At 50.7% G+C, this 27229-nt stretch overlaps 2 protein-coding genes across 5 annotated transcripts in view; one reads left to right on the top strand and one right to left on the bottom strand.

Moving 5' to 3' along the window:
- Positions 1-27229, top strand: part of TRIM32 (tripartite motif containing 32) — a 477288-nt gene that overhangs the window by 119038 nt on the left and 331021 nt on the right. The gene's annotated exons all lie outside the window — the stretch shown is intronic.
- ASTN2 (astrotactin 2) overlaps positions 1-27229 on the bottom strand; it is a 327690-nt gene that overhangs the window by 223080 nt on the left and 77381 nt on the right. For 2 of the 3 annotated variants that reach the window (XM_061352931.1, XM_061352932.1), the window contains exons 3-4: positions 22230-22614; positions 3334-3483 (exon numbers count right to left, since the gene is read on the bottom strand). In XM_061352931.1, the coding sequence (XP_061208915.1) occupies positions 3334-3483; positions 22230-22614 (535 nt within the window). Of the gene's footprint in view, positions 1-3333; positions 3484-7320; positions 7499-22229; positions 22615-27229 lie in introns of those variants that run through there. The other variant, XM_061352933.1, reaches the window with a different exon arrangement.

The raw sequence follows: 27229 nt of genomic DNA, 5'->3' as shown, positions 1-27229 counted from the left end.
CCGCAGCTCTGATGAACAGTGCATCCCGCCTCCGGCAGCAGGAACTACCAATGGCTTATTTCTTCTTAAAGCCAGGGTGCTTTTAAAGGCCTACCCCAGGAGAGGGCACCAGACCCTCTCTCTGCAAACCGGCCTCCCCCAGGTCCACCTCCCAGCACTGCACCCCGACATCCCACCAGCTCTTGGGATGGATACGCAGGGTGGTCCAGCCATACCCGCATCCTCCATCCCCGCACCACTCCCTGCCCCACAGTCACTTCCCAGTGTAAGCCCTGCTCCAATGCAGCCGGGTTGGGATGCTTCAGGTATGAGCCTGGCTGCATTTTGGGAACCAGTAAATCCAGACTTTCTCGGATGCAGCATGCTTCCCTCCTGCCCTGCCATCCCTCAACAGAGATCCAGCCCATCCCTCCTGCACCTCAGCTCTTACAATCCTTACTCTCCCTCTATTATTTATAAGCTCTAAATGCACTTCACTGGTGAGAATGTTTGGGGAACAAGTTTGTATGAAAAAGGCATTAGGAAAAATAAAGTTAAATGGTATTATAAATGGAGAGGGTGGTTTGTATTTTTATGTTTTTAAAGTCGATCTTCTCAGCAAAATACCACCTTTTCCAGAGCTGTTAGAACCACTTAGCACAGAATCACATTTAATGACAAGCAATAGGCAGCAGTTTAAACACACTTAGTGCAGGGAAGCGAAGCAAGGCAATGCTTATCCCAGATTTGTTTGTGTTGGGCTGGGGCAGCCAGTTGGGTTGGTTCCTGGTTTGGTTTATCCCAAACCCCTTTTGGAGCCTTTCCATAAAGGAGTGAGTCCTTTATGGAATGCACAGTTCCTTCAGGGAGAGCGCTCCAGCTGCAGGGCTCTGATGAGGTTAAACATTAATTAAATCAAACCAAGAGAAAATAATTACACACATGCATCCATCAGGCCGCCCTGTCACTACCCAGTAACAAAGTTGGATGCAAACTCCATCAGCAGAACTGTCAGGCAGCTCTTAGGAGGAAATAAATGCATCCCAAATGGACAATTTCCTTTAGGGGGAGGAAAAAAAAACCCACCATGGATTGCAAAGGATTAATGAGGCGAAGGGTTTGTGTTTGCAAAGGGATGTAAAATGCAAACATCGGGAGTGGTAATATCATTGTTTAACCTTAATGTCCCATAGCACTCCAAAGCTCGGCCTCCAGAGGGACAGTTAACCCGGGCTCTGAAGGCAAAACGTCCAGCATGGGAGAGGAGAAAGGAGTGGATATAGCCTCAAAAAGAAATCTAAAGCAAAGAGTATGGGATGGGGCTGTGGAGAGCGAGATCTGTGCTGGAGACCCTGGAACTGGCCTGGTTTGGGGGCTGCTCGCTGATTTCTGATCATTGAAACCATACAACCTTCTAGAGCGTGCTAGTGAAGGCTCCCATAAGTGGACACGCTTCCCTCCTGAAGTCCATGGGGTACGTTATGCCTTGGGCAAGGAAGGGCAGACACAGCTCCCCAGCATCTCTTATGGCACATGCAACCATCCATGGAGGAGCTGCAGGAGGAGCAGAGCCCCATAGAAACTACAGAAGGTTGGACACCAACACCACGGAGACCCATCCTGCTCCTGGTGCAGATAAGGACCAACCACGACAGCATCTTCCCAGCTAACCCAAGCCCTTCCTTGCACCCATCCTATTCACGTATACCAGAGCGGAGCTCTGCAGCACAGGGTGCACTGAGACACTCCCAACTACCATGCAGCACCTTTGAGACCATTGCACCCAGCTCAGGACAGAAGCAGCTCAAGGTACCAGCACCCAGCTCCTCCCCATCACCTCCCTTCACCTGCATCTTGTCCCCAAGGGCTCTCATGTCCTGGTATGCACTGATTCCTGTGGTCACTAATGGGCAGAGGGATCCGCAGGGCAGCAGTGATGGAGCAAAGGTTGGGAAGACCCTGCCCTATGGCATGCTCTGGCATGGTGTGGATGGGGATTTGCAGGGAGGCAAGGAAGCACCAGCCACGGAGGTGGGAGATGGAGGGCGCATGTCCTCAGATATGGGATGAGCCAGGCTGCCTCAGAGCCACACTGTGCTCCCATGCAGCTGGGCATCGTGTCTCCTCCTAAACCTGGCTCCAAGGCTGAACTGATTTGCTTCATTAGTGACCAAGTTCAAAAGGGAAACAAAACCAACAACGACAGAATGAGCCTGGAGCAGGGAATCAAGGAAACCTCCCCGCACAGCACCCCCCACACAGGCACAGCGAACCTCAGCTCTGTGTGTTTGAATACTACCAGAAAACAAACCAAATCATTTAAACCAGTTAAAGACTCAGAGCATTTTCTTCATGCAAAGTGAATAATTTATAGGCAGAGCTATGATAAAAAAAAAAAAAAAAGCCCTTTCCAGGCCTGTATTGGAGGAAAATGTATCCAGAAGAAAAGATCACGTTTCAGACTCATAAATAAATGAAAACCAAAGCCAACAGTAAATAGAAGGAGCGTTTTTCTCCCCAGCTCCCAGTGCTGCCACAAAGACCCGCAGTGTGATGATCAAGGGACCCTCCTGCCCATCATCCACTGGAGGGACCCCAGTGCCTCCTCCCCAGCTGGAGATGTGGACCCAAAACCCCTGCACAGCCTCAGCACTCACCACCTAACCCACAGCCATCACCTTTCTAAGCAGGGATAGCAATAGGAGGAGGCAGTTTACATGCTGTAAGGCAACGCAAGGAGCAAATCTTGTTCTCAAGGCTGTTTTAGCCAGCATCCTCCTGTTGTTTTGGTGTAGCTGGTAATGCTACATATAGAAGTTATAGTGTGTATATATATATAGTTATATATACTATATAGTATATATATAGTTATATACAGTTATAAAACAGCTACATATAGCTGTATGCTTTTGCATGGTACAGCCTTCAGAACCATGGATGCTGCTTCCTTTGGGACCCCTAAAATAAAGGCCAAACATCCCTAAATACTGGGAAAAAGTGGAAAGATGAGGTGTCCCAGTGATGCGAGTTAAGGCCAAAACGAATTTCACCCCTTTCCTCCAAAACAGAAGCTTGCCAAGAAACCATATATGACTCCCACCAAACCTCACTTAGCTGGGGCAGCTGACAGGAACCCTGGATAAATCCTGTGAAGACACACGAGGTGAGCTCGTTGCCAAGGACCTCCACCAGATCCCCCAGAGGATGCTGCATGGGGTTTGCCCCTCTTCACCCCATCACTGAGGAGCTCCAGCATCCCCCATGCTCTGCAGTGAGGGTGAGGAGCTCCTGCCTTCCTCCTTTGGACGTGGCCAAACCCAGGTCATGGAGAGCATGGAGATCCCATCTGCCTACCTCGTGGCCGGCTCCGGCGTTTCCGTCTCCCCACGGACGTGCTGCGCAGCGCGGGCTGGAGCTGCCCGATCTCAATGGGTGTGTTGGTGCGGAAGCTCTCCTTGAACTTCTGCATCAGGGACTCCACCGTCTCCTGTGTCACCTCGGGAGCTGCAACACCACCAAAGGGATGTGGTTAGGAGAGGACCATGTCCCCACTGCCCATATAGCCCCAGAGCCAAGCCCTGGGGCAGGAGCTCTTCCAAGAGCCCCCAAATCACCCACAAGGAGCCATCCAGTGCTTTCCAAGTGTTACCAAAGGCACAGAACTCAGACAACTGTGAGTTTACAGTAATAGCGTGTCTGTTTGCCAGCATTCATTATTCCTTGCATCTTCCCCCATGTGCACCCAGGGAACTTGGAGCATCGTGCCTTTATCCTTATCCCTTAACCATACAGGAACCTCTGGGCACTGAGCTGGTTTCAGGTTGGGTCTAACTGTGCCCCACAGCTGGGAGTTGCACCCCAGGCTTGGCAGCTTTTGGCAGGTCAGGTATTCCCTGGCAGAAAATCTGGGATCATGGAGCAATGGGCAAGAGCGGGGTGGGAGCCAAGTGAAGGATGCACAACGGTCCAGGCATGCTCTGAGAGCTGCAGCAGGAATCCTGGGGGCCTTCCAGGTGCAGCACAGGAAACATCTTGCTGCAACACCCCAGGGCACATCACAGCTTGCTGATGTTTAAATAACTCCCCTCCTTGCTCTCACATATCCCCTATCCAGTAAGGCTAAAACCCCCTTTCCAGGATTGTCCTATGAAACTCACCAGGATGGGCAGTTACAGGAAACCATGAAACCACTCACAAAGAGCAAAGGCGAAATTCGGGATCAAAGGTTTGTCCTCCTGCAGGCCACAGAGGTCTCCCAGGTTTGACAAATGGCTTGGCCTCTGTCAGCTCATTGAATACACTCATTAGCAGAACACAACCTGAGACATATCCAGAGTCAGGGAGTCCCTCCAAGCTCCTCCTGCACACAGCATCCCCATGGCAGGGATCACCAGCCCTACAGCCACCCATCCCGCCCGGGTAAGTGAGCACTTTGGAGCTCCCAGCCTGGCAGGAGTTACAGGCTGAGCATCACCGCACTGCATCCCTCAGTTCCAGAGACCCATCAGATCTGTATGGGGCTATTCAGGCACCCGGTGAGCTCAGGGTGCGTAACTGCTCCGGACCATGGACTCTAATTCCCTTCACAGCATGGTGCAGGGGACATTTTGGTGTGAAACAAGAAGCTGGCCATGCAGGACAAGGCATTTGTAATCCTAGACAAGGACTGAACTTAAATGCTGAGGCTGCAGCAGGCTCCTCCAGCAGCCATCCCATGCTGCAGGCAGTACATGGCACAGCTCCCCCTTCCTTCTTCCCAAATCCCTAAGGCAATGCCCTCAGCCTCTGAAGGGTTGAGTGCCTTTAGACCACCCAGGGTCCTCTTCTACCCCACAGGCTGCAGAGAAGGTACCAAAAGGCCATTGTGAATGGGAGCAGCAGAGAAAAGCATATTGGTGCAGGCGCATCAGGAAGGCTCAGGAGAGGATCCATCCATCCAGCACCGGCGATGGAGAGATGAGGATCAAACCCACTGCCTGCATAAGCACTGATGGTGGGAACCATTTTGGGGGAGCTCCAGAGAGAGGGGGGCCTCAGGGACCAGCTCTGCTCCATCTTCCAATTATTCAACACCAGGCTTACCCAGATCAAAGGCAGAGCTCCCCAAAGCCCCCTTACATTTATAGCAGGCACAGCTGGATCCTGCAGTGTCGATGCTCCAGCAAGCAGCACAAAGGGGAGTATTTCAAGAGCAGGGAAAGGCCTCTGAAGAGCATCATCTACTCCCACCTTGACAGCACAACCCCTCCGCTGAGGCACTGGGGAAGGATGCAGCACATCTCAGCACCCCATCACTGTGTTTGTGGGGGAAAGCCTGTCCTTGCAGCTCCTTCATCATCTGGGAGCAAGCAGAGCAGGGCCTCCCTGGGAACAGATGGCAAGTGATTTGAACCTCGGGGCTGTGCAATATATAACGTGTGCAAGTGGAGCGGGGAGCTCGGGAACCGTGCGACTGAGGCTTAGTTACCGAAAGGAGGCAAGAAGGAGAGCAAGGGAGAGGGAAGAGGAGGAGGAGGGGGCCATGCCTTCAGCAAGCAATGAAATGTGGTGAGATCACGGCTCTCTCATGATCCTTGCTCGGCTGATGGGAGTAATCAGCACCACGGTGATCGTACCCCATCTGGCCACCACATCCTCACACAGCCATCCAGAGGCATCTGCTCACGTGCTTCTAGGTGGAGAAAACAGTAAAAGCAGGCGGGGAGCATAACCTATGTGAGGAGAGGGTCCCTGTGGCTGCTGGCTGTTTGTGATGATACTCAGATACTTACTAAAGGAATGGGAGCAAAAAGATGCATCTCAGTGCTTTGCACAGCTCATGCACCAGCACGGTGATGCCTTCCCTGTGCCCCTGAACGTTGGGGTTTGGAGCAACGAAAGAAAAAAAACAAAAAGAAGAAAAGAAAAGGAAACAATGACAAGAAGGAAAAAAGAGAAAAGAAAACGTCCTTGTCGACACGGTGTCAGCAAGGGGAGATGAACATGGCCAGCATGGAAAAAAACCTCGGTGACAAATGAAAGTAGCTGGGCTCGAACTGAATGAGCATCAGGGGTCAAGGATGAAGGGAGGACCCTTCATTTGCTGCCAACAGTGAAGAAAGGGAGGGAGAAGAAAGCAGTGCAGCATAACGTGGTAAGACATGGTTGGTGGGACCCTCCTGACTATGGGGATGTCTGTTCATATGCATAAGACACAGCGCACCACACACTGCTACCTGAGCTTCCCCACAGGCTGAGCCTGGACAGCCAGGGATAGGAACTCACCACACACCCAGACCAAAGCCTCCATGGGCAGCACACAGCCACGTGGCAAATACGAGCTCACGCACACACAGAGCACACATGCCCAGCATTCAGGTCTCCATTCTCTTGTCCAGAAAAATCACTACTATGGGAGAGGCAATCACAGAATCCCAGCCTGGTTTGTGCTGGAAGGGACTTTAAGGCTCATCCAGTTCCAACGCCTGCCACGGGCAGGGACCCCTTCCACTGGAGCAGCTTGCTCCAAGCCCCTGTGTCCAACCTGGCCTTGAGCACTGCCAGGGATGGGGCAGCCACAGCTTCTCTGGGCACCCTGTGCCAGCGCCTCAGCACCCTCACAGGGAAGAGCTTCTGCCTAAGAGCTCATCTCAGTCTCCCCTCGGGCAGGTTCAAGCCATTCCCCTTGGCCTGTCCCTACAGGCCCTTGTCCCAAGCCCCTCTCCAGCTTTCCTGCAGCCCCTTTAGGCACTGGAGCTGCTCTAAGGTCTCCCCTTCAGGAGCCTTCTCTTCTCCAGGCTCACCCAGCCCAGCTCTCTCAGTCTGGCTCCAGAGCAGAGCTGCTCCAGCCCTTGCAGCATCCTTGTGGCTTCCTCTGGACTCACTCCAACAGCTCCACATTCTTCTTATGCTGCCCTTAATCTAACTATTGGTCAGCCCTTAAATGGTCAGACATTTGGACTAGATGGTTGTTGCAGGTCTCTTCCAACTGAATGAATTTATTCTACATACCTCAGCTCTGTCCTGCAACACCCACTTGGGCTGTTTGTGCCAAGCATGGGCTCAGCCAGCAGCTCCCAGCTCCGCTGTTCTCTCCACACACTGCTCTCACATCATCAGTGCCTGGGCACCAGCTCCTCGCAACAACCACCCCAACACGACACAGTTCTGGAGGTGATAGGACCATCCTCTCCTTGAGCAAAGCTTGCCAATCCGCCTTCTCCCCCATTCCCGGTTTCCAGGAGATAAATCCATCAGGGTTATTGAGCTCACACCTTCATCACCACATTGAGCTTCTCCAGCCTGGCAGAGGTGGTGAGATCCACCCCGACACTTGGCACAACGCTATGATCTCAAACTCACCCCATCCTATAGCGAGAGCCTTCGGTAGCACAACCACCCCAGGAAGAAGCTGAAGCAGAGGCATCACGCGGATCTTCGGCCTCCTCAAAATGAGCCTCCATCTCCGGCAGCGATTTAAGGATGCAGCTGAAGGTCACTGTACCTTTGTGAAGCACACGGCATGTTCCTGACGTACACCTCCCTCCTGTCCACCCCCATATGCTATTTTGAAAGCGCTTTGCTCTCCTTATGGCTCCTCTATTCGTTTGCATGTCTCCCACAAAACAATTCAAACCAATAGCCTTCCTTTCTTCCTTCCTTTCTGCTGGCACAAACTGCAGTGGGAAAATATGTTGCTTGGCTTAAAAATTACAACAACAACAACACAAAGTCATCAACTGAACAATATGAGCAATGTTTGGGTAAAAATACATTGCGATGGAGATGGAAAGCAGCAGCATTCGTTCCAACCCTCACAGGGCTGCCAGCCAGGAGGGCTGCACCTCTCCCAAGCACACAGGATATGGGGGAGCTGTTCTGGGGAGATATCAACACCGGTATCTCGTCAGCTTCAGTGGCCAAAACACAGTCACAGGCTGGAACAGCGCAACCATACACAACCTGTACCCACAACCTGTATTTGAGACACACGCTGGTTGCGTGCCTCCACCTCCACTGCTTGCACTTTGATGGTGCCTCCTCCACCCCAAGGGTCCAGCTCAAAGGACAAGGAACTGCAAACCCCCTTTGACTGTGCAACCTGTCTTGAGCCAGTTAAGCCAGGTGGTGATGGAAGTGTCCTGCAGCTCTTGGAAACAACCTTCAGCTTTGATGGGTTATTTTAGGGCCTTCAGACCTGGACTTGGAGGACCCCAATGGAGCAGGTGTATTGTGTACTGGAGAGCTGCCTTCAGCCTAAGCCAATGCTCCTGCATCCTGCAGAGACCTATATCCCATTTGATGTTGCACCACACCGCATCAGGGCAGAGGAAGGGCAGCAGCTACTCCCCAAACCATTCTCAACATCTCATGCTCTCATTGGGTGGTTGGGAGGGCTGGACAGGCCCAGGGCTCATTTTTTGTGGCTTATTAAAACAGAGCCCTCAGCTTAAAGTCTGCAAAGGTGCCAGCTTACCCGGGCCTTCCAGTCTTTGGTGTCTGGCTTTAAGTTTCAGTCCCTGGAGCCACAACCATCCCTGTCCTCCTCACACAACATCTGCAGGGAGAAGACTGGAAAGGCAACAGCAGCTCCTATTTGAGCTTCCTATTTCAGGCATTAAAACATATCTTTTTTTTAAAACATAGGTTTTGAAGCATCTGATTTTCCCATCCCTCCCTGATTTCTGAGTGTCAGAGGGCGTTATCAATTCCTCAACATTACCAGTCGTTAAAATGCTCCCAGAGTTTTGCAGAGAGGAGGAACTTGCAGAGCAGCTCAAGAGCTGCTCGACTGAACACGGTGCTTTGCTGAAATCAAAGTGTTTCACAAGAACATATCAAACTCAATCAAGGATTAAACAGAAAAGTTGGGGCTCAATTAGAAGTCAAGGTCAATGGGATTTTTACCTCCTGACCTGCATTCATGGCTGCATCCATGGCCATGTGTAAGATGCACTACCCTCATCTCACACACTAGTTCTTCTCCAAGACTATCTCTTGCCCTCTCACCACCTGCTTCCAGTATTCTTCTCATAATCCACCTTTTCCTAGGCACAGGGGAGGTGCTTTCCTGGAAATCCCTGACCTGAAGGTCTAATGATTCACCATGTCCATAATGCACCACGTGAACACAGAATCATAGAATAGTTACGGTTGGGAAGGACCTTAAGATCATCAAGTTCCAACCCCTCTGCCATGGGCAGGGACACCAGGTATGTGTGAAGACAGTTTCATAACATTAAAATTGTTTCCTCCAAACCAAACCTCTGAGTTTCAATAGGCTCTTCCAGATGTGCCTGGATCGATATCTTGGAAATTTCTATTCAATGAAGTATCTGAAGACATTGACTTTCTGATACTATTTGGGATGAGCATAAATTTCACAATACTGGAAGTTTTCCACATGGTAGAAAGCCTGTTTTCTCACCAGCTCTAAATAATAGGTGTTTGTTGCTTTCCGAAGCATGAAATAAGGTGTTTGTTCTGAAACTGGGATGTGGGCTGATTTTCAACAGTGCCACCCTGAAGGTACTAAGCTCCAGAAAGCAGAGAGCCTTACTAGCATAAAATTAGGCAATTACACTGAAGCCTGTGTGGAGAGAGTGGGACAGCTTCACACATATTGGGATGAAAGCACATCTGGAGAGCAACATCCTGCCACACAGCACAGTAAACAGATCAAAGACATGAGAAATACTCAGAACTTCATTGTTCCATCTCTTTCTCCAGCCACCAAACCCCTTTACGACCTCTTGAGCAAGACAGCCTGTCCCCATCAGTCCCCTGCTCTCCATCATTCTGTATCATATGCCACATAGAGGCCCACCATGTCCAGAAAACACTGGGAGACTGCTGGCTGAATCACACGACTAAGTCACAAGTTATATATTTATAAATCTATAAATATATATACATGCATATATATAAAAATCAAACCAAAGCACAAATAAGCACATACCATTACACCAGGGGACCAAGCACCTTCTGCAACGCACACATCTCCAAGCCATCCTTAGGTGAAGCCATCAGGGTAAATCAACGGCACGAGGGAAGATCAATGTCCCTTCAAGAAGCTCTTTTACACATAGGGGTTTCATATGCAGCATCGGAGGGATATGGGAACCAGGGAGTATTTGGAAAACAAGCTTGTATTTAATCCCTTTTCTTTCCTGGCCTTTCTTGTTGAGTTTCAAAATAGAAAATGCATACTTTTTTTAACATAGGTATTAATGCACAGCTATTAATATATTAATAGGTTATTATGTACATTAATAAATCTCTCGCTATAAAAAGAATTTTATATATAATCCTGATTGTAATTGCAAATTGAAGGAGGAGGGGAGCAGAAGAAGAAATAAAGTTTTATTCAAGATGTCTCCTTTGAAAGAAACTGAACAAATGTACTTTCCTCCTTCACATATTCATGAGCTCACTGCTTCCCTACCCCGTTCTCCACCACCCTCAGCTCCGGGCTCGGAGCCAGCACGGTCCTTATCTGGTACAAGGCAGGGAAAAAAAAGCCCTGATAGGATCAGAAGTTTTCAGTAGTTTAACAAATCTGGGGGAAAAAAAAGAGTCTCCATTGGTTTTAATAAAGCTTGGGGCGCGTGACAGGGAACGGGGGGGGGTGATGCAGAGATGCAGGCGTGCCGCATGGCAGCAGGATGGAGACGTGTGTTGGCTCAGCATCTCACAGTGAGGACCCCAGGGTACCCCACAACCCCTCTGACCATGCACCCACTCTTTGCTTTTCCTCTTTATTGCAAAGCTTTGTTGGTCCCCCACATCTAAGGCCAGGCTGGATGTGGTTCTGAGCAACCTGCTTTTTGCAGGACACTGAAACTGGATGACCTTTAAAGGTCCCTTCCAACCTAAACTATTCTCTGATTCCATGATCTATACAGAGCAGGAGATATCTGCAGTTCCTGTCCTTGCTGCAGCCCGGTGAGCAGGGCCCAGGGGAATGCCCATCCCAATGGGAAGAGGCATTCAGAGCCAGAGCCCCCACAGCAGCACCCTCCCAGCACCGCCTGCCCTGACCCTTCCTCATCCTCTCTCCAGTCACGCCGCTCCATCGCTTCCCAGCTAATTGCCTCCACTCATGTGTGCAAACTAACCGTTTACCAGGAAATGCCACAGAATGTTAATTTCATTCCGAACGCACTTCCAGCGTTTTATGGGAGGAAATGAATAAGCATTGTATTAATAGCAGCATTTCCAACTCCAACCACAGCTCCGTCGACAGAGGCTGTGAGTTACTCATCTCCATGTGCTTTCCCTGCCTTCCTACCTTCCTCTTTCCCTTTTCCACCGCCACACTCCCGACTTCCCATGTTGGTGATTAAGATAATACAATATAATTACAAACACATTGTGAAAGAGCAAACGCTTTAGAGCCACGGTCCAACAGTCCCTGCCTCTGCCTCAATGTCTTTATGCATCTTTTGGGTCTCTGCACTTCATGGGCTGCTGCCCATGAGTTTGACCTTCCCAGGAGCTGTTTCTGGCTAGGAAACCCTCAGCTTTTCCATGGGGCAAGGAGTTTTCTAGCCCACCCCTCCCCTAGCATGTACAGAGCGCATTAATCTCTTCATGCCATTTCCCCTTCTGCAAGGAAAAGTCTTTGGTCCATCAAGCTCACCTCATCTCCCCCTGCCCTAGCACTGCGAAGGTCCAGACCATCAGAGACTTTGTCTCCCATCTTCTCCACCCTAATAAAACCCTTACACTCTTTAATGAGACACCATAACCTTTTCACTTAGAGGAGCAGGCAGGATGGGCAGAGCCTCAGCGCCAGCTCATGCTCCTCAAGTTATAAAGTAATTGAATAGTTCAATAAGAACACTCTGGAGGAAGCTTCCCCGTTTGGTGCTAATGGGCACATGAAGCAGCCCAAGCTAATGTTGCATGGAGAAGAGACGAGGGCTGAAGAGCACAGCACTGAGCTCCAGCTCACTCCCTGTGCCACACAGCCCCTACAACTCCACAAATCCAGAGGGAAAACGCCCCATGGAACCACCAAGGGCAGGAACAGCCCATTCCCACCTGGCTGAGGAACCGATGCTGTGGGATCAACCTGGAGGCAGCAGCACTGTGGCATCTGTAAAGTGAATGTGAGCAAGTCCCAGCACCCCTAGGGACAGGCAGGGCAAATGTAGATGGGAAACGTGGCACATTGTCCCCTCCCCAGTCTCAACCACCACTCAATTCCCTGCTCAGCAGCATGGGGCAGAACATATATTAGTTAGAAATCAGATTTCCTTTGCCCAACAGGCAGGGTAATACCTGTTCATGGGACCAGCAACTTTGTGCCACATGCTGGAGCAACAAGGGAGCGACATCAACCACGTGAGAAGGGCAAATCACTAAAACCCCATATTGCAATGGGGCCAAGGAGCTTCAGCCATGCACACATGGCACAGACACCACCCCTACCATGGCAGGGACCAGCCATCTCCCACACCAGGAAGCACACAGATCCAGGCAGGAAATATGGAGCTTAGAGCCAGTTTGTTGGCTCTGAAGAAGACCTGGAGCTGAGGGAGCACATGGGGAGCCTGGGGTATCAAATGCATACCACTTCCAAACCATGCAGACAAAGAAATGAGGCTGAGCACATCCAGACCCTGCAGGACCCGGTGGGTGAGCCTCTGCAAGTGCTGTAAGTCAGTGGGGCTGTCAGGAAGGATTGATTTGAAGCACTTCCTTAATAAGTTTCCTCTCCTGCTGGTCCTTTGGGTAGGTCACTGCCTTATGATAAATGGGGCTGGAAGGTGCCTGCAGACCTCGTGCCCGGCCTCGATCCATCTCCCTTTGGAGCCAGCTGACAAAATGAACTGTCTCTATGCTGTAGGCAGGTGAAACACAGCTGACAGGAAGAGGACATGCAAACAGAAGGAAGAGCTGGCACTGGAGCTGCCCTCCTTGCTCTCCTTCCCATAAACCCCACAAGCCTTGGATGGATTGATAATGAGAATATAGAATCACAGAAAGGTTTGAGTTGGAAGGGACCTTCAAAGGTCATCTAGTTCCAACACCCCTTCAATGAGCAGGGACATCTTCAGCTAGAACATCTCACACATTCAGACCGGCAGACCCATAACACTGCTAAAAGCCAAACTGAAGAAGTGCTGAGCATCCTGGACTGAGACAAACCCATCACTCTCACACAGGAGGCAGGATCTGGAGCAGCCTCAGCTCTGAGCCATGCATCCCAGGGGCTGCCCAAGCGCTCTCTAGCATCTCTTGTTTCAGCTGAAATAGGGAACATTGGAGTTGTTCTCCTTCACCCCAGACCCCACACTCTTTTCTCCTGGCCAGCCCGACTTCAGAAACTGGTGGCAGGGTTTTGCTCCACACTGACACCATTGAAGAACCAGGCATGAGAAAGGATGAAGCTCTCCCTCTGCATAGCACACAAGGCAGCTGCAAGATGCAACCCAGCACAGAAACCCAGAAGAAGGAATGTCACTCGAGATCCCCCTGGGACTTCCCTGTGGAATAAACAGCCACTGTATTATTTTTTTAGATTTTGCATCAGGAAATAGAAAAATAGTTGAAAAAAACCCACCCCATCTCAAAGCTCATCCTGGTCAACAACCGGCCTACAACCCAGCAGCGCCTTAAATAATGTAGTGCTTTATCAAACATTCATAGTGATGCACAAAGTGATGAACAACGCGCCTTTATACAAATATAGGTCCTGATGGCTTGTTTTCCTTGGACAGCCAAAACTTCACAGCTTATCTGCTGTGAGCCTGTGATTTTGCCTGGATGAAAAGCGCTTTGGACATCTGGGGAATCAGGGCTATTGCACATGGAGCTGCCACATCTCCAGCAGGCAGCCCCACAAAACCCAGTGTTGAAAGAGCTGCTGCTGATGTGAGGAGCCACAAGTCACCTGGCTGTGGCGGGGAGAGATGACCAAGGGTGTTTCTTCTCGCATGGGATGTCATTATAGTGTTGGGGTGAGACCAGCCCAAGCCTTACCAAGGGGTGATTAACCAACAGGACCTCACAAAATCACCATCCTTTCAGGTATGCAAAACGCTGGCATGCTAAAACACCTCTTCTCTCTTCCATCCCCTATGGCACCATCAAAAGCCACTTTACCGTCTGCTTCTTTCCTGCCCTGTATTGTGAAATCAGTGAGTGGGATACAGCAAAGGGAGGGGAGAAAAGGAAGTCACATCAGGAAATCCAACCTATCAGCCTTTCCTCAACAACAACACTGCTGTGGGCCAGGAATAGCCTTGACTGGTCTGAGAAGTTTAAGCCCTAATCAGTCATTAAGCAAGGGCAGCAAAGCACCTCCTTCAGCCAGGGGTATGCAGGACCAGAGGAGGCCATTGGTCCCCAGGAGCTTCACCATCCCTTCTGACCCTGTGCTGGAAGCAGGAGCCACATCGGATGTAGCTCTTGTTGGGGAGACCTCCTGGACATGCTCCTTTTACATCTATGCTGCTGATTTAGGCCACTTTCTTGGGGGGTATAAGGAAGGGGAAGCATTTCCCACAGGAACATGAGGCCAAGAAACCATCCTTCCCTCTTCCCATATTGGTGAGGACAACACAAAATCGAGATGGATGCTACAAGCGCAGTGATGAGATGATCAAAACAACCTAAAACTGCAGCTTGGCAGCTCTCCATTTACAGCTCAGAAAGCAATTAATGTATTAGTATATTAATTATGACTGTGTTTATCTCTCTGGAAAGGAAAGCTTTTCCCTGGCAGGTATGGACCTTTCAAACCAGCATTAAAGTCAGAGCAGGCATCACCATTAAACTGAGGGACTTAACGGCATATCTGTTGCAACCTCTGCAACTGGGCCCCCTACTCCCTTTATTAATACACTCAAATCAGTTGGAATTAAGCATGTTGGACTTCAACCCACACCTAATGTGTCTAATAACAAGAGACACTAGCTAAGCATGTGCTTAAATGCTTTCCTGAATTGGGACCTGATTCCTACCCTGATGGGCCTCATTTTCTGTATTCTTTCTTTCAAGCTGCAATTCACAGCCAGGTTTTTCAGGCAGGAATTGGGGACTGCACAACCCACTTTCCACTGGCAGGCCACGTGAATATACATTTTCAAAGGTCTCTGGAAATTACACAAGGAGTTGGCAGGGATTAGAGCAGGGAAAAGCTGATCACGTACAAAGAGGGTCATGATCCCATCAGGTCACTGGAAAGAAGACAGAGCCCCAGGACACATCAGATGCTGGCCTGACGCACTGTCCCACTTTAGCCTCCAGCCCCAGCAGGCGTTAAGCCATCGTTTTATTTATTAAAGGCTCAGGAAGCCTCTGCATAGTGTTCAGGGTGGCACTGGATCTGCCTACCCAAGTGAATGGTGGCTGCAGGCGGTGGCTCCCGGCCCTGGCATTAGGGACAGCACACCCTGGCATGTGAGGGACCTCCTGCCAGCACCCATGTCCCTTTGAGGCCATAGGGCTGTCAGCTCAGGACAGCAACATCAGGCTGGGCATCTTGCTCCTGTTGCCCATGCTCTCACCCTTCTTCATCAGAGAGCAACACCATCAACCCTGCTGGTATGAGGGCATCGCCTCTGACTCACACTTTGCCTTTAAGTCGCACCTCCAAGATGCTTCAGAGCTCACACAGTTCAGCTACTGCCCTCCTCATTCAAACCTCATCCCCTCAAATATCCCTTTCCCCAGCACCAAAACCTCAGGCCGGACAACTGCCTTTCCTTCCCTTAGAGGAGTCTCCACTGGGCGGTGAAGACAGTGACTGAGATGAGACCACCAGAACAGTTGCTCCAGCATTGGTGGGTGGCATAGGAAGCCCCCTTTCTCCATCACCAGGACCCTTCCCCTGCCTGCTTTTCACTGTCATCTCAAACTTCATCTGTTTTTCTCCCCATCTCCCACAGTTCTCCTGGACTGCATCACCCAGAGCAGTTTGGCTGGAAGCTGTTTTGACAACAACCCTTTACATTAGCAGTTCTCAGTGCTTCCTCATGCTGCCTTCTCTGCTTTCTGGCTCCAGGTCACAGACAAGGACTGGATCATTAAGTGACATAGAACCATAGAACAGTTTGGGTTTGAAAGCACCTTAAGATCATCCAGTCCCAACTCCCCTGACATGGGCAAGGACACCTCACACTAAACCGTATTACCCAAGGCTCTGTACAACCTGGCCTTGAACACTGCCACGGATGGAGCATTCACAGCTTCCCTGGGCAACCCATTCCAGTGCCTCACCACCCTCACAGTAAAGAACTTTCTCCTTATATCCAATCTAAACCTCCCCTGGTTAAGTTTTAACCTGTTACCCCTTGTCCTATCACTACAGTCCCTAATGAAGAGTCCCTCCCCAGCATCCCTGTCTGACCAGGGTTACCAAAGCAGGCAGTGGGAGAGGAGCTGGATCTCCATGTCCAGGCTCATTCCAGGTGCCAGGCCATGCTGGAAAGCCTCTCGCTATCACTACAGAGAAAAAGCATTAAGTAAGAGAAACTTCAGAGGTTTACCTAAGTTAACACAGCAGGTGAGAAGAAAGTCCAGGAGGTATGAATTCAAGATGACTGCACCACCACACCTTTGATATGCCTATGGTATTAATCATCGGTACCATCGGTAATAAGTCCTGTCTCCTGTCTAGACTTGGAGGCCATACCCAGACTGCAGTGTCTCTGAAGCCAGCACAAAGGCTCTCTTGAAAAGTTCTCTTTTTGAACATGAAAGAAACTGAGAAAATAAAGATGGGTCCCTTTGTTGCAGGACTGGATTTGCGGATTTTCAAGTCCGACATCTCTTTTCTCCTCAGCTTCCACCAAGCACAAGTTCTGCTTCTCACTGATCCTTAAGAGATTTGGTTTGGTGAAACCTTCTCGTTAGGGAACTTGGGGGTAACCCTAGATTCATCCTTGCTGGGCTTTTATCTGCTAACCCCATCTCTGTGCATCCAACACATCTCACTGGGGCTGCAGTGATGCTGCCTGCAATGGTCTGGGGACCAAACCCCCTCAAACAGCACCTGATGCACAGAAGCAAAGGGCTCCTGCTGCTGTAGCATAAAACCCTGTAGGTAAAGAAGAAAGCCAGGTATATTAATAGATAAAAGCAAGTTAGGAATTCCCAAAGGGATGCAGCTTGAGGCCATCTGCTTGGGAAAGGCAGGAGAGCAAAAATTGTCAGCTGCATGGGCTGAAAACTACACAGAGCAGTGAGGACAGACACGGTGAGGATGGAGATAAACCTGCACAAACTCATCCAAATCCCCTCAATCTCAGAGCATTGCACACTTGGGAACAGGGTTCCAACACAGGTTGGAGTCTCCCCAGTGAAGACCAAGACCCCAGACACTGCAGCCCTCACCAGCAGGCCCACACTTGGCACCACACAAACCCACAAGGGCACAAACCCCTCTAATTGCCAGAGAGAACCCAAAACCACGAAGAGACGGCATGGCCCCCATTCCACACTAGCACAAAGGGATCCTTTGGATAATTAGGGATGCTTGCCTACTGCCTCCTTCCTCGCTCCATTTCATTTTATTATATTAATTTTAAAGAAAAAGCCTATTTTTCTTCTTAAACTGCCTCAGATTTTCCTCCTGTCTAAATTCACCTGGGCTCTGAGCAATGTCACCGGGTCAGGTTGAGCTCCTGCTGCAATTCTAATTCTGTCAGCTTTCCATTCTCCAGGGAGCTGGGGGATTTTTCTTTATGTATTTTTGTCCCCCAAGTCAAGAATGATTTTGCATCACAGTAATGATGCTAATGGCCCTGCACAGCGCATCCAGATTACAACTGCAGCTAGGGAGAAATAAACATCTCATCTTTGCCCTGCTGTTTATCTACCCACAGCAGAGCCCGGTATCAGGTCAGAACCTGTAATTTCATTAACTTTATCACTCAGACGTGCTTGTTGCTAGATGTCATTATTCAGCACATTGCTCCCGTGTTTTGTTTGTGCTGGGCTTCACTTCAGATGCTCCGGCACCATGCGGGAGCTGCTCGAGGTACCTGAGACTCGGGAGGGAAGTTTGGCTTGCTGATCCATGCTTTGCTTGCCCGTGATCTGCAAAACGTTTGTGCTGCTCAACATTCAGGGCAGGGGCTTCTCTCCCATTTTGCAGGGATGTATTTAACAGTCATCCAGTGCAATTCCCTGCCTGACCTGATACATCCAGAAGCTCTGTGTGGGGAAGAAAAAACCCACATTCTTCATTGACTCCCAGCCTGGTTTGAGTTGGAAGGGACCTTAAAGCTCATCCTGTTCCAACCCCTGCCACGGGGAGGGACACCTTCCACTAGAGCAGCTTGCTCCAAGCCCCTGTGTCCAACCTGGCCTTGAACACTGCCAGGGATGGGGCAGCCACAGCTTCTCCAGGCACCCTGTTCCACTGATTTTCCTCATGGAATGGAGCCCAACAGCAGCACAGTGTGGGGGGCACAAATCCCAAGTGATGGGAAGCTCTTGCCGCCAGCACAACCTGGCACCCTGGGAATCAATCACTGCCCGCACACGGGGAGAGAGCAGCGGCACAGGCGTGAGGAGGATGAGCCAAAACGCTCCATCTTCATCGGATTTGCCATCCCTGGTAATTAATACTGGGAAGTGACACTTGAAAGAGTCTCTAGTGACAGCCCCAGTGATGATACTGTTTGGAGCTCGCTGACAAGTCCCAGCTGATGTCTTATCACAACGCTGCAAGAGCAGCGAGAAGAGCTTTTCCCTTGGGTGCTGATGGACTCTGTGGGATGCGGGCACAGCTCATCACCCAGCCCCGGTGACCACACTGAAACCTGGCAGTTCCAGCCATGCACTTGGGGAAGGCTGACCCTGTCCTTCAGCTAGGGCCACACTCCAGCATCCATCCTCCAGCCACCTGTAAAACCGTGCCTGAGCAGAGCTGATTTCCAGCCCCTGGGGATCTCCAGGTACACGGTGTCTGCTCACACCAACTGCAGTTCCTCCACCCCACCTGCTGCATCCCCATGGGAATCCTGGCTGCGTCTGCTGCTCCTGGGCACTCACAGCACCCGTGTGTGCAGCACATCCACTGCCTTCCATATCCCTGTATTTTCCATGGATGTGCAAACCTGATCAGAGTGCAAAGCCCCCAGCATGTATATTTATATTTCCAGCCTAAAATCCTACATCTGAACTACAGCCGCTTCATCCTCGGCAACCCAGGCTCCAAACAGCTTCAGAAAAGGGATAACATTATTAGCACATTCCATAACTTAACTCCTTGAGCAAAACCTCATCCAAAAGGGAAAAATGCCCATCTAGGAGCAAGCAGACGGTGAACTGGCAGCCTTGGAAGGATCAGTCCAGGCAAGGCACAAACCTGCCTCCATGCGAGATGCAAAGCTCAGCAGCATCACGGGAGCACTTGTGAACGCTTCTCTGAGCCTGGGGTAGCCCTGGCCCCGCAGGCAGCCTGCAGCCCTGGCTTAGGGGGTATTTTCAGTCAGTATAAGAAGTTCTTTATTGCCAATTCCTGAAGCCCTGAGACGGTTTAATATTCTGCCCTAGATCTTGTTTACTATTATGTTTTGAAGAGGACTGAAATGCAGTTACTGCTGTCTTCCCCACTCACACAACGCTAAATAATTTATAGAAAAGCAAAACAAAGAAGAGAATATGAAAGAATAAAAAAGGTAGCTCAGTTACAACATATGAAGGCTTTCATTTGTTCATTCTCACCGAGCAGAGGGCTGGGGAAACATCTCTGAAGGCTAACAGACAGCCTTACACAAAGCGGGATGCCAACGGGGTTGCTCAGATCAGCATTAGAGGATGGCAGGTTGACCCCTGGGTACCTCTGTGTTGGTCTGAGCAACAATAACCATCATCATAACCTTATTTAGAAGAGGAATAAAAAGTACTTCAAGGGTGGAAGAAACACAACCTCAGCCACCACTTAAGACCATTGCAAGTGCAGCAACCTGCTTTCCAGACACGACACATCTGGGCTTTACCTGGCTGCGCTGCTCAGAGCTGCTGTCTCCTCCATGGAGCCAAGAAGGGTCCCTGTCCCCATCCCTATCCCCCAGCAGTGCCACTGTGGGTGCTCCAACAGGGTCCTCTCAGTCTTTATGAGCACCCCAGACATTCATGGGACAAAGGGAGGGATGGTCCAGTATCACCCAAGAGCCGGTGCATCCCTTCCTCGCTCCTGCTGCAGTCACTCAGCAATTAGCACTAATGTACTTTGCTTTTGTTTATCCAAATGCGTTTCGCTGTGCATTGCAGGTGAACAGCATTAAATGGCTTCTAATGACATTTCTATAAGCAGAGGTGGGTGTTGCAGCTTCTGAGAGACAGGCTTTAAAGATGCAGGCAATCAAGTGTGCATTAGCCAAAACACCCTGGGGAAAGAGCTGCTCTTCTCCACGCAGGCGAAACACCTCTCCCAAGTCACACAGTTGTACCCGTGCAGTCCATGGTCCCTCCAGCCCACACATCAACACCCAAACCCTGCCTGGCCCTCATGGAAACAGTTCTCCAAGTGCAGAACAACACAACTTGGCAACATGGGTTTTATATATTTGCAGTTAAGAGAACAAGTAAATACAGAGCAGTCTTTTGCATAGGCTTCATACAGGCTCTCACACTGGCCTCTTCCTAGAGCTCCTCATGGCCCTCCAATAGCACATGAAGAGACACCACAAGTATCTGTCACCCATGGCTTGGTCTCTCCCATCGTCCCAGGAGAAGGCTGATAGATGCAGGACTGCTGCCAAACCCAGTCCATAGGGCACCCCTTCTGCACCCACATACCTGGTACAGCCAGAAATGGGTACCATCATGTACACTGCAACTGCAGAGGACCATGTCTGCCTGTGCTTTCATGTCCAGCCTTTGGTCCAATTGATGCTGGACTGCTTTACCCAGAGGGACCCCACCACTTCTTACTTTCTGAGCTGGGCAGAGCTTTGGGGAAGGGAACGGCAAAGGACCAGAGTTCCTTGAAATCCCAGCTCAACACCTTTTGAGAAGGCACAAAGCATCAGCAGCATCTCAACTACTCAGGAATGGGCACCCCAGCCCTGCTCTATGCGCCTACTATCAGGGATTTATCCTTTGCAACAGTGGTGCTATCTCACATTGTACCTTACAAGCAGCCAGCATCATAGGGAGAGGCAGCAGCCACAACTCACATAGGGAACTGTAGAGGCTTCTTTCTAATCTGACCTACAGATGCTACAGAACACCCTCCCAGCCAGGCCAAACACCACGGGTGGGAAGCATTCACATTCTGTGTCCATCCATTAGATCCACACAGATTCAGCTCTGCACTCCCTTCCTCAATCAGAACTATCTGATCTGCCATTTCCAGCTCCACTCAGAGCTCCTGTGCTCTCGCCTTAAATCTCTAGCCCCGATGACTTTGTTTGTGGGCGAGTATAGGATCGTTTGTCTGATTGCTCAGAGCATAAAGCACGGGGATGTTTTGCCAGGAGCAGAAAATACAGCTTCATGGAGCAGCTCTCTGAGGAGCCCCATGGCTCAGCAGGCTGAAGCAGCCCCGGCGCAGGCACATTCACTCCATAGAACGGATGCCCTGCTCCAAGCAAAACGATGAACATTCCTGCCACCTAGAGAGTAAAGACAGGCTTGATGGATGCCCCTGTCCTAGCACGTACCCACAGCATGAATCCCAGCATTCCCATCCTGTTAAGGAGACAGGAGTTCCAGCGCTGCTGCAGCAGCAGTGACTCCTTCCCAGACTCTTCTGTCCTCTCCCTAAGGACATGCCAGCTCTGCTCCCACATCCAGCATCCTCAAACCCAACCAGGGGTTCACAGCAGTCTCTGCCATTGCTAGGACCAGACACGCCATCAGCTTTCCAAACCATGTTGGAAACAGGGGACTGGTTTTGGAAGGAGATGATGACAAAAGAAACAGGTCAGATCCCATGAATCTACATCTATGTGGAGCTTCCAAGCACATGCTCACATACCCCTAATGGTACCTGAACCACCAGCAAAGCACAGTAAAAAGTTTATGCTAGTCCATGGGACCTGGTCCTTAGGGCTGGCAATGACAACTGAGGTCTTATAGCAACCATGCCTCAGTTTCCCCATCACCATCCAGAAGTGATTCCCATCTCTGGAAGAGCAGCTCCAAGACAAGGTCTGCAAACCACCTTGACAGCTGAGAACCAAAGCCTGCAGAGGCAAGTGCCAGCCATGGGGATGAGCCATCCTCTCCAGGTGACCCCATATAGGACAGACACCCTAGCAGGAGATGTGGAGAGGGACAGAAGAGATAGAAAAGCCACAGACCTTTCTTCTCGTAGTCAGGCTTCTCATCCCCACCCCGGCCCAGGCTCTCCAGCGTCCGTGTCACTTGGCTGCCAAACTCATCCTCCCTGGTGCTGGGCTCTGCCCGCCGCGGCGTCTCCTCCTCTTCCTCATCCTCGTAGTCATCCAGGATGGGGGTCTCGCGGATGGGCACCCCAATGACGGAGTTGTGGGCCTGGAGGCGCGAGTTGCGGAAGCTCTCGCGGGCCTGGGGGCCCAGCAGCACCGAGGGGATGTAGTGGATCTCGTGCGTGGCCTCCGTGCTGGCACTCTTCTGTGGGATGCGGCGGCGCTTGTGCCAGCGCCGTTGGGCGTACAGAGCCACCATGAAGACCAGGAGGAGCAGCAGCAGCGCGATCAGCCCACCCTGCAGAGGAGAGCAAAGGGAGAGAAGGGTCAGGAGATGAAGATGGCAAAGGGATGGATCAGGAGATGCAGAAGCTGCAGGGACAAGTCAGGAGATGCAGAAGGATGGGTGAGGAGATGCAGAAGATGCAAGGATGGGTGAGGAGATGCAGAAGGAAAAGGGACAGGCCAGGAGATACAGAAGAATGGGTGACGAGATGCAGAAGGTGCCAGAGTGGTTCAGGAGATGCAGAAGGATGGGTGATGAGATGCAGATGGCACAGGGATGGGTCAGGAGATGCAGAAGGCAAAAGGATGGTTAGGGAGATGCTGCAGTCAGCATCCATGGACCCTCTCCTTTCCTATCCCCAGAGCACCCTTTCATCAGTGCTCCATAATCCACACACTGGTGAGTTCATGGAGCTGCCACCCCTAGGTAGGACATCCCAGGCAGGTAAGCAGGGTGCTAGAGATGGCTTTTAGCTGAAAATAGCACAGTCACATCCTGGCTTAGCTCTGCCCCCTCTCTCAGAGCCTTTGTTCTTACCACACACCCCTTGGATCCCCCCCAGCTCACCCACACAGCGGTCCGAGGTGGTCAAGCCCTCCCTGACACTTTGCAGGGGGAGATGGACAAGGAGGCGATCGCATCCCACCACTTAGGAGGAAAAAAACTCATTAAGACAACCCAGCCACTGACCCCTGAGCTGTAAATGTTCAAAGAGACACAGCATCACACAGAGGATGCTGACCCCAGCTCCAGCACTTCTGGCTGTGATGAGCCTTGCAGACCTGGAGGCACAGCACAACATATTCCAGACCAAAACCATCTCTGCAAAGCTCTCCTCTTCACCCACCTCTAAACTGTATTCAATACAGCCCCCAATTACATTATAATGAAACTCTACCAAAAAACCCAACTTCCTAAATAGCTATAAGATATCCATGGAAGTGGCCTCTCCTCCCAAGGGAGCCGGGTTAGGAAGTACCTAAATTCAGCCACCTCGGCCCATACAGGCAGGAGCTGCGCATGTAACAACCTCTTCATCTCCACAGGGTCAGAGTAATTTTATCCTGTGGCAGAGAAGGAAAGCAGGACACAAATCTGGAGCAGCGGGAGCCCTCAGGGCTTTGCAGCCCAACCTGGGACACCAGGGCAGGGGTTTCTGTGGCACAGGGGATGCTGCAGCCCACAGCTTGACAGTGTGCAAAAGCGAAGCGAAGAGGTTCAAATGTTCCCTCTGCATTGGAAGCAAAGCATGGAGCTGTACAAGAAGCTCAAGTAGGATCAGCTGTAAAGAGGTGGCATCAAAAACTGCAGCTCACAGGGTGAGTTAAGGTGGGGGAGAGGCCTTGGGAGCAAAAGCAGAGGAAAGATGCTTCCCTGGACCACCCCACACCATGACCTGCTACATAGAGTAGCCCAGCCTCTCCCACATCAAGACCCTCTTCTCTGCCCCCTAATCGTAACTAACAGGAGCAGGGCTTGGGGATTCAGGAAGGCATTGCTTAGATGACTTTCCCAGTGCATGTTACCATCAGGAAAGGTATTTTAGCATCCAGGAGATGCTCAGGGATCTCTGCACTGGAGAAGGGTAGGGCTCGGTGAGCAGAACCATTTCATGCCCTTCAGTAATAGAGCACTTAAAGGACCATGGGATAAGGACCCTTAATGGCATTCCATGCTCAGAAGCAAAAACCAGTCTGGACACCTCAGCCTGGAAGGGCAGACGTGCATTTCCTTGGGTCTGTGCAGCGACTGATGCATGGAGAACCTGAAGCATCGCAGGAGCTCCCTAGCATGAGCCACCTGTACCAAACCGTGTCCATTTCCTTGGAAGTCCAGTTTGCAGGAGAGAAACCATGGCACAGCAGACACTCCAGAAGGGAGACCCAGTGACAAGGACACAGCAGGGCCACAGGCTTCAATGTGATCAACCACATCGCAAGACCACATCCAGCTTGTGTGCTAGCATCCTTCCAGCAAAGCAAGGGCTTCACATTACAGAAGGGTTTAAGAACAATCATGGACATGAGTACAGGGAAAAGCCTTCTCCAAAGCCTCACCACCAAGTCTCGGAGCTTCTTAGCTGGATGCAGCTCACACCTGGATGTTCTGCAACTGTGAAGTGGCTGCAGTGCAGGGCAGAACACTCCACAACTACAGACACAGCGGAGCTTGCCCTCCCTGGAAAAGCACAACCAGAGACAACCCAGATGCTTTGAAAAGGTCAGGGATGACTGCGAAAGCCTTGCACAAGGAGCAGCTTTTCCAGATGGACCCAGGGAAAGGAACCATGTATCCACAGCAGTGCAGGAGCTGCCTGGCTGGGCTCACCTTGTCTCTGCCCTCAGGGAACAGAGTGGAGCAGATAAACCTGTCAGCACGTTCAATTAAAGATGTGTCTGCTTGGAAGGGATCAGGAGAAGGCATAAAGGCACAGAAGTTATTAGTGTGCCGTTCCTCTGGTGGCTTGGGAATGATGGGATTGGCTCAAGGAAGCTGACGCAGCCACATCTCCCGCATCCTTTGGGGATGACCCAGAGATCTTTGCTCTACCAGCCATCAATACGATGGTCCCCTCTGTGCCTGGGAAAGGCTGGGGGTGCCTGTGCCACCACCCATGGGCTCATTGCAGGCAGCTTGCTTTCAACATACTCCTTTTGTCCCTGACCCCATGCTACCAGCTGCATATTTAACCAACTGCACATCCTGGGAATGCTTGCTGGGGAAAAGGAGGGGAAAAAAGGAGTCAAAGGTAGGAGGCATTCAAGCCAGCTTCACTTTAATCTACTTTTCATGTTAAATTATCCAGCTGAGGGAGCGGGAAAGAGAAAGAGGAAGGAATGGATAATATGAGAAATGTTTTATTTGACAATGTGTCATTCGGAAACTGATTATTTCTGTCTCCGAGCTTTTTAATATTCCCAAACAATGGCCAAGCCGCTCAGGGATTTGGTATTCTAAGGCTGGATTTATAATACTCTGTTCTGCAGTGATAAGAACATGGGCCTTTAATCCTCCGAGTTGTGAACATGCATATTCTCCCACGTAATGTCCTTCCCACTGTGCTCCTGCATGCCCTGCGTGGCTGAGAGGGAGCCACTGGGTTGCTGAGGCCCACAAGAGAGGAGGAGGGATGGGAGGAAGAGGAGGATGGGAAGAAGAGGAGAGTGGGAAAGAAAGGGGCTGGTGGGGACAAGCTCCGTGTGTGCAGAACTGTAGGGCTTGGAGCACTGGAGCAAACCCCACCTGAAGCTGGAAAGTGGAGAGGCTGGGACTTATTTGAAGCACAGGAGAAAATGATGGAAGAAGCCACCTCAAAGTCAAAGAAATTGGGCACTGACATGAATTATGAAGCTGCCAACCTGAAGGGTGATCACTGTTTGGGCATCTGTGCGAGATGCTGGGCAATTTCTGAGCAGCAAGAGGATGTATCAAGTAACAAGTCATCACCCTTCCCTACCAAAGCAGTGAAAGACAAGGTAGTCCTGCTGCTCTGGGCTCCAGACAAACTTCCTTGCAACAGGCTCTGGACTTTGCCTGGTCAGCTCTGCTCCACAATGGGGTGGATGTGATGAGGCCCCCATAGGGCTCCTCCAGCCCTGCAGCTTTGCAAACACAGCACACCCGCAGCCACACAGCCCAGCCATTAGGAAAGCAAGTCCTAAAGATCTGCCCACCACCATGCCAAGAAAGTCACAGAAGAAGGTCCCAAGCTGGAGCACATTGTTCAGGCTAGGTAGACCTGTTATACCAAAGCATCCCTTTGCAAGTCAAAGCAGAACTGCTACCAAATAGCACAGCATTGCAGCCAGCGCTGATCTGAACCCCTTCTGCTGCCTCCTCCGAACATCAACACAAGGTTTCGCCCTGGAGGAAGAAATATCCCTGTCTCTTTTCCTACTCTGAATCCACTATGGCTGCCACACAACATCCAAATCCAATTATCATTCCTCATTGTGCAGACCACCAGCCCGATCCTACCTACATCTAAGTTCAACAGGGCTCGCAAACCAGAGCCACTGCTCTAAGGGCAGTCCCTTGGGAGAGCCAGGCTCTGACCAGCACAAGAACCCCCCATTGAACCCCACAGAGAGTTGGGGCAAGCAGGACCCTGATGACGGAGCATCACATCACCCTCTGTCATCCAATGGGTGAACCATGGCTAGCAAACATGTATCAGCAATAACCACACAGCCCTCAGAGCGTTTCACACTGTACTTACGCCTTTCTTTTCTTTTTTGGCCCTGAAGGTAATTAAGCACCAGGACAATTTACCAATGGTGGGAGTGGGTTATCCATCACTGTCAAATTTCTTTCTTATTACTTGCTTTTTAATCAAATCTGGATTATTTCAGTAAAGTTACGCTTTATTTCAAATGAGAAATGAAGGCTTCAGGGTGTTCCTGTGCTCTGTGCAGACCTGAGGGCAGAGCAGTGACCCCACAGATCCTTCTGTTCTTCCACTGCAAGGTCTACCCAGATGCAGAGAGCACTACGTGGACACAGCAGGCAGGTAAGACATCACCTAACAGCACAGCAAAGGGGGAAATGCCACCAGCAAGGACCACCAAACCTCCGAGCTCCATAGGTCAGGACACAAACCTCTCCTCTGCCATTGCCAAGGGCTATA

The sequence above is a fragment of the Neopsephotus bourkii genome, unplaced genomic scaffold (genome assembly GCF_033783945.1).
Source record: "Neopsephotus bourkii isolate Nb327-2 ecotype Australia unplaced genomic scaffold, CSIRO-AGI_Nbou_v1 NB_659, whole genome shotgun sequence".
Lineage (NCBI taxonomy): Eukaryota > Metazoa > Chordata > Aves > Psittaciformes > Psittacidae > Neopsephotus > Neopsephotus bourkii.
Note: the sequence above shows the minus strand (reverse complement) of the source record. Positions and strands in the feature narration are given on the sequence as shown.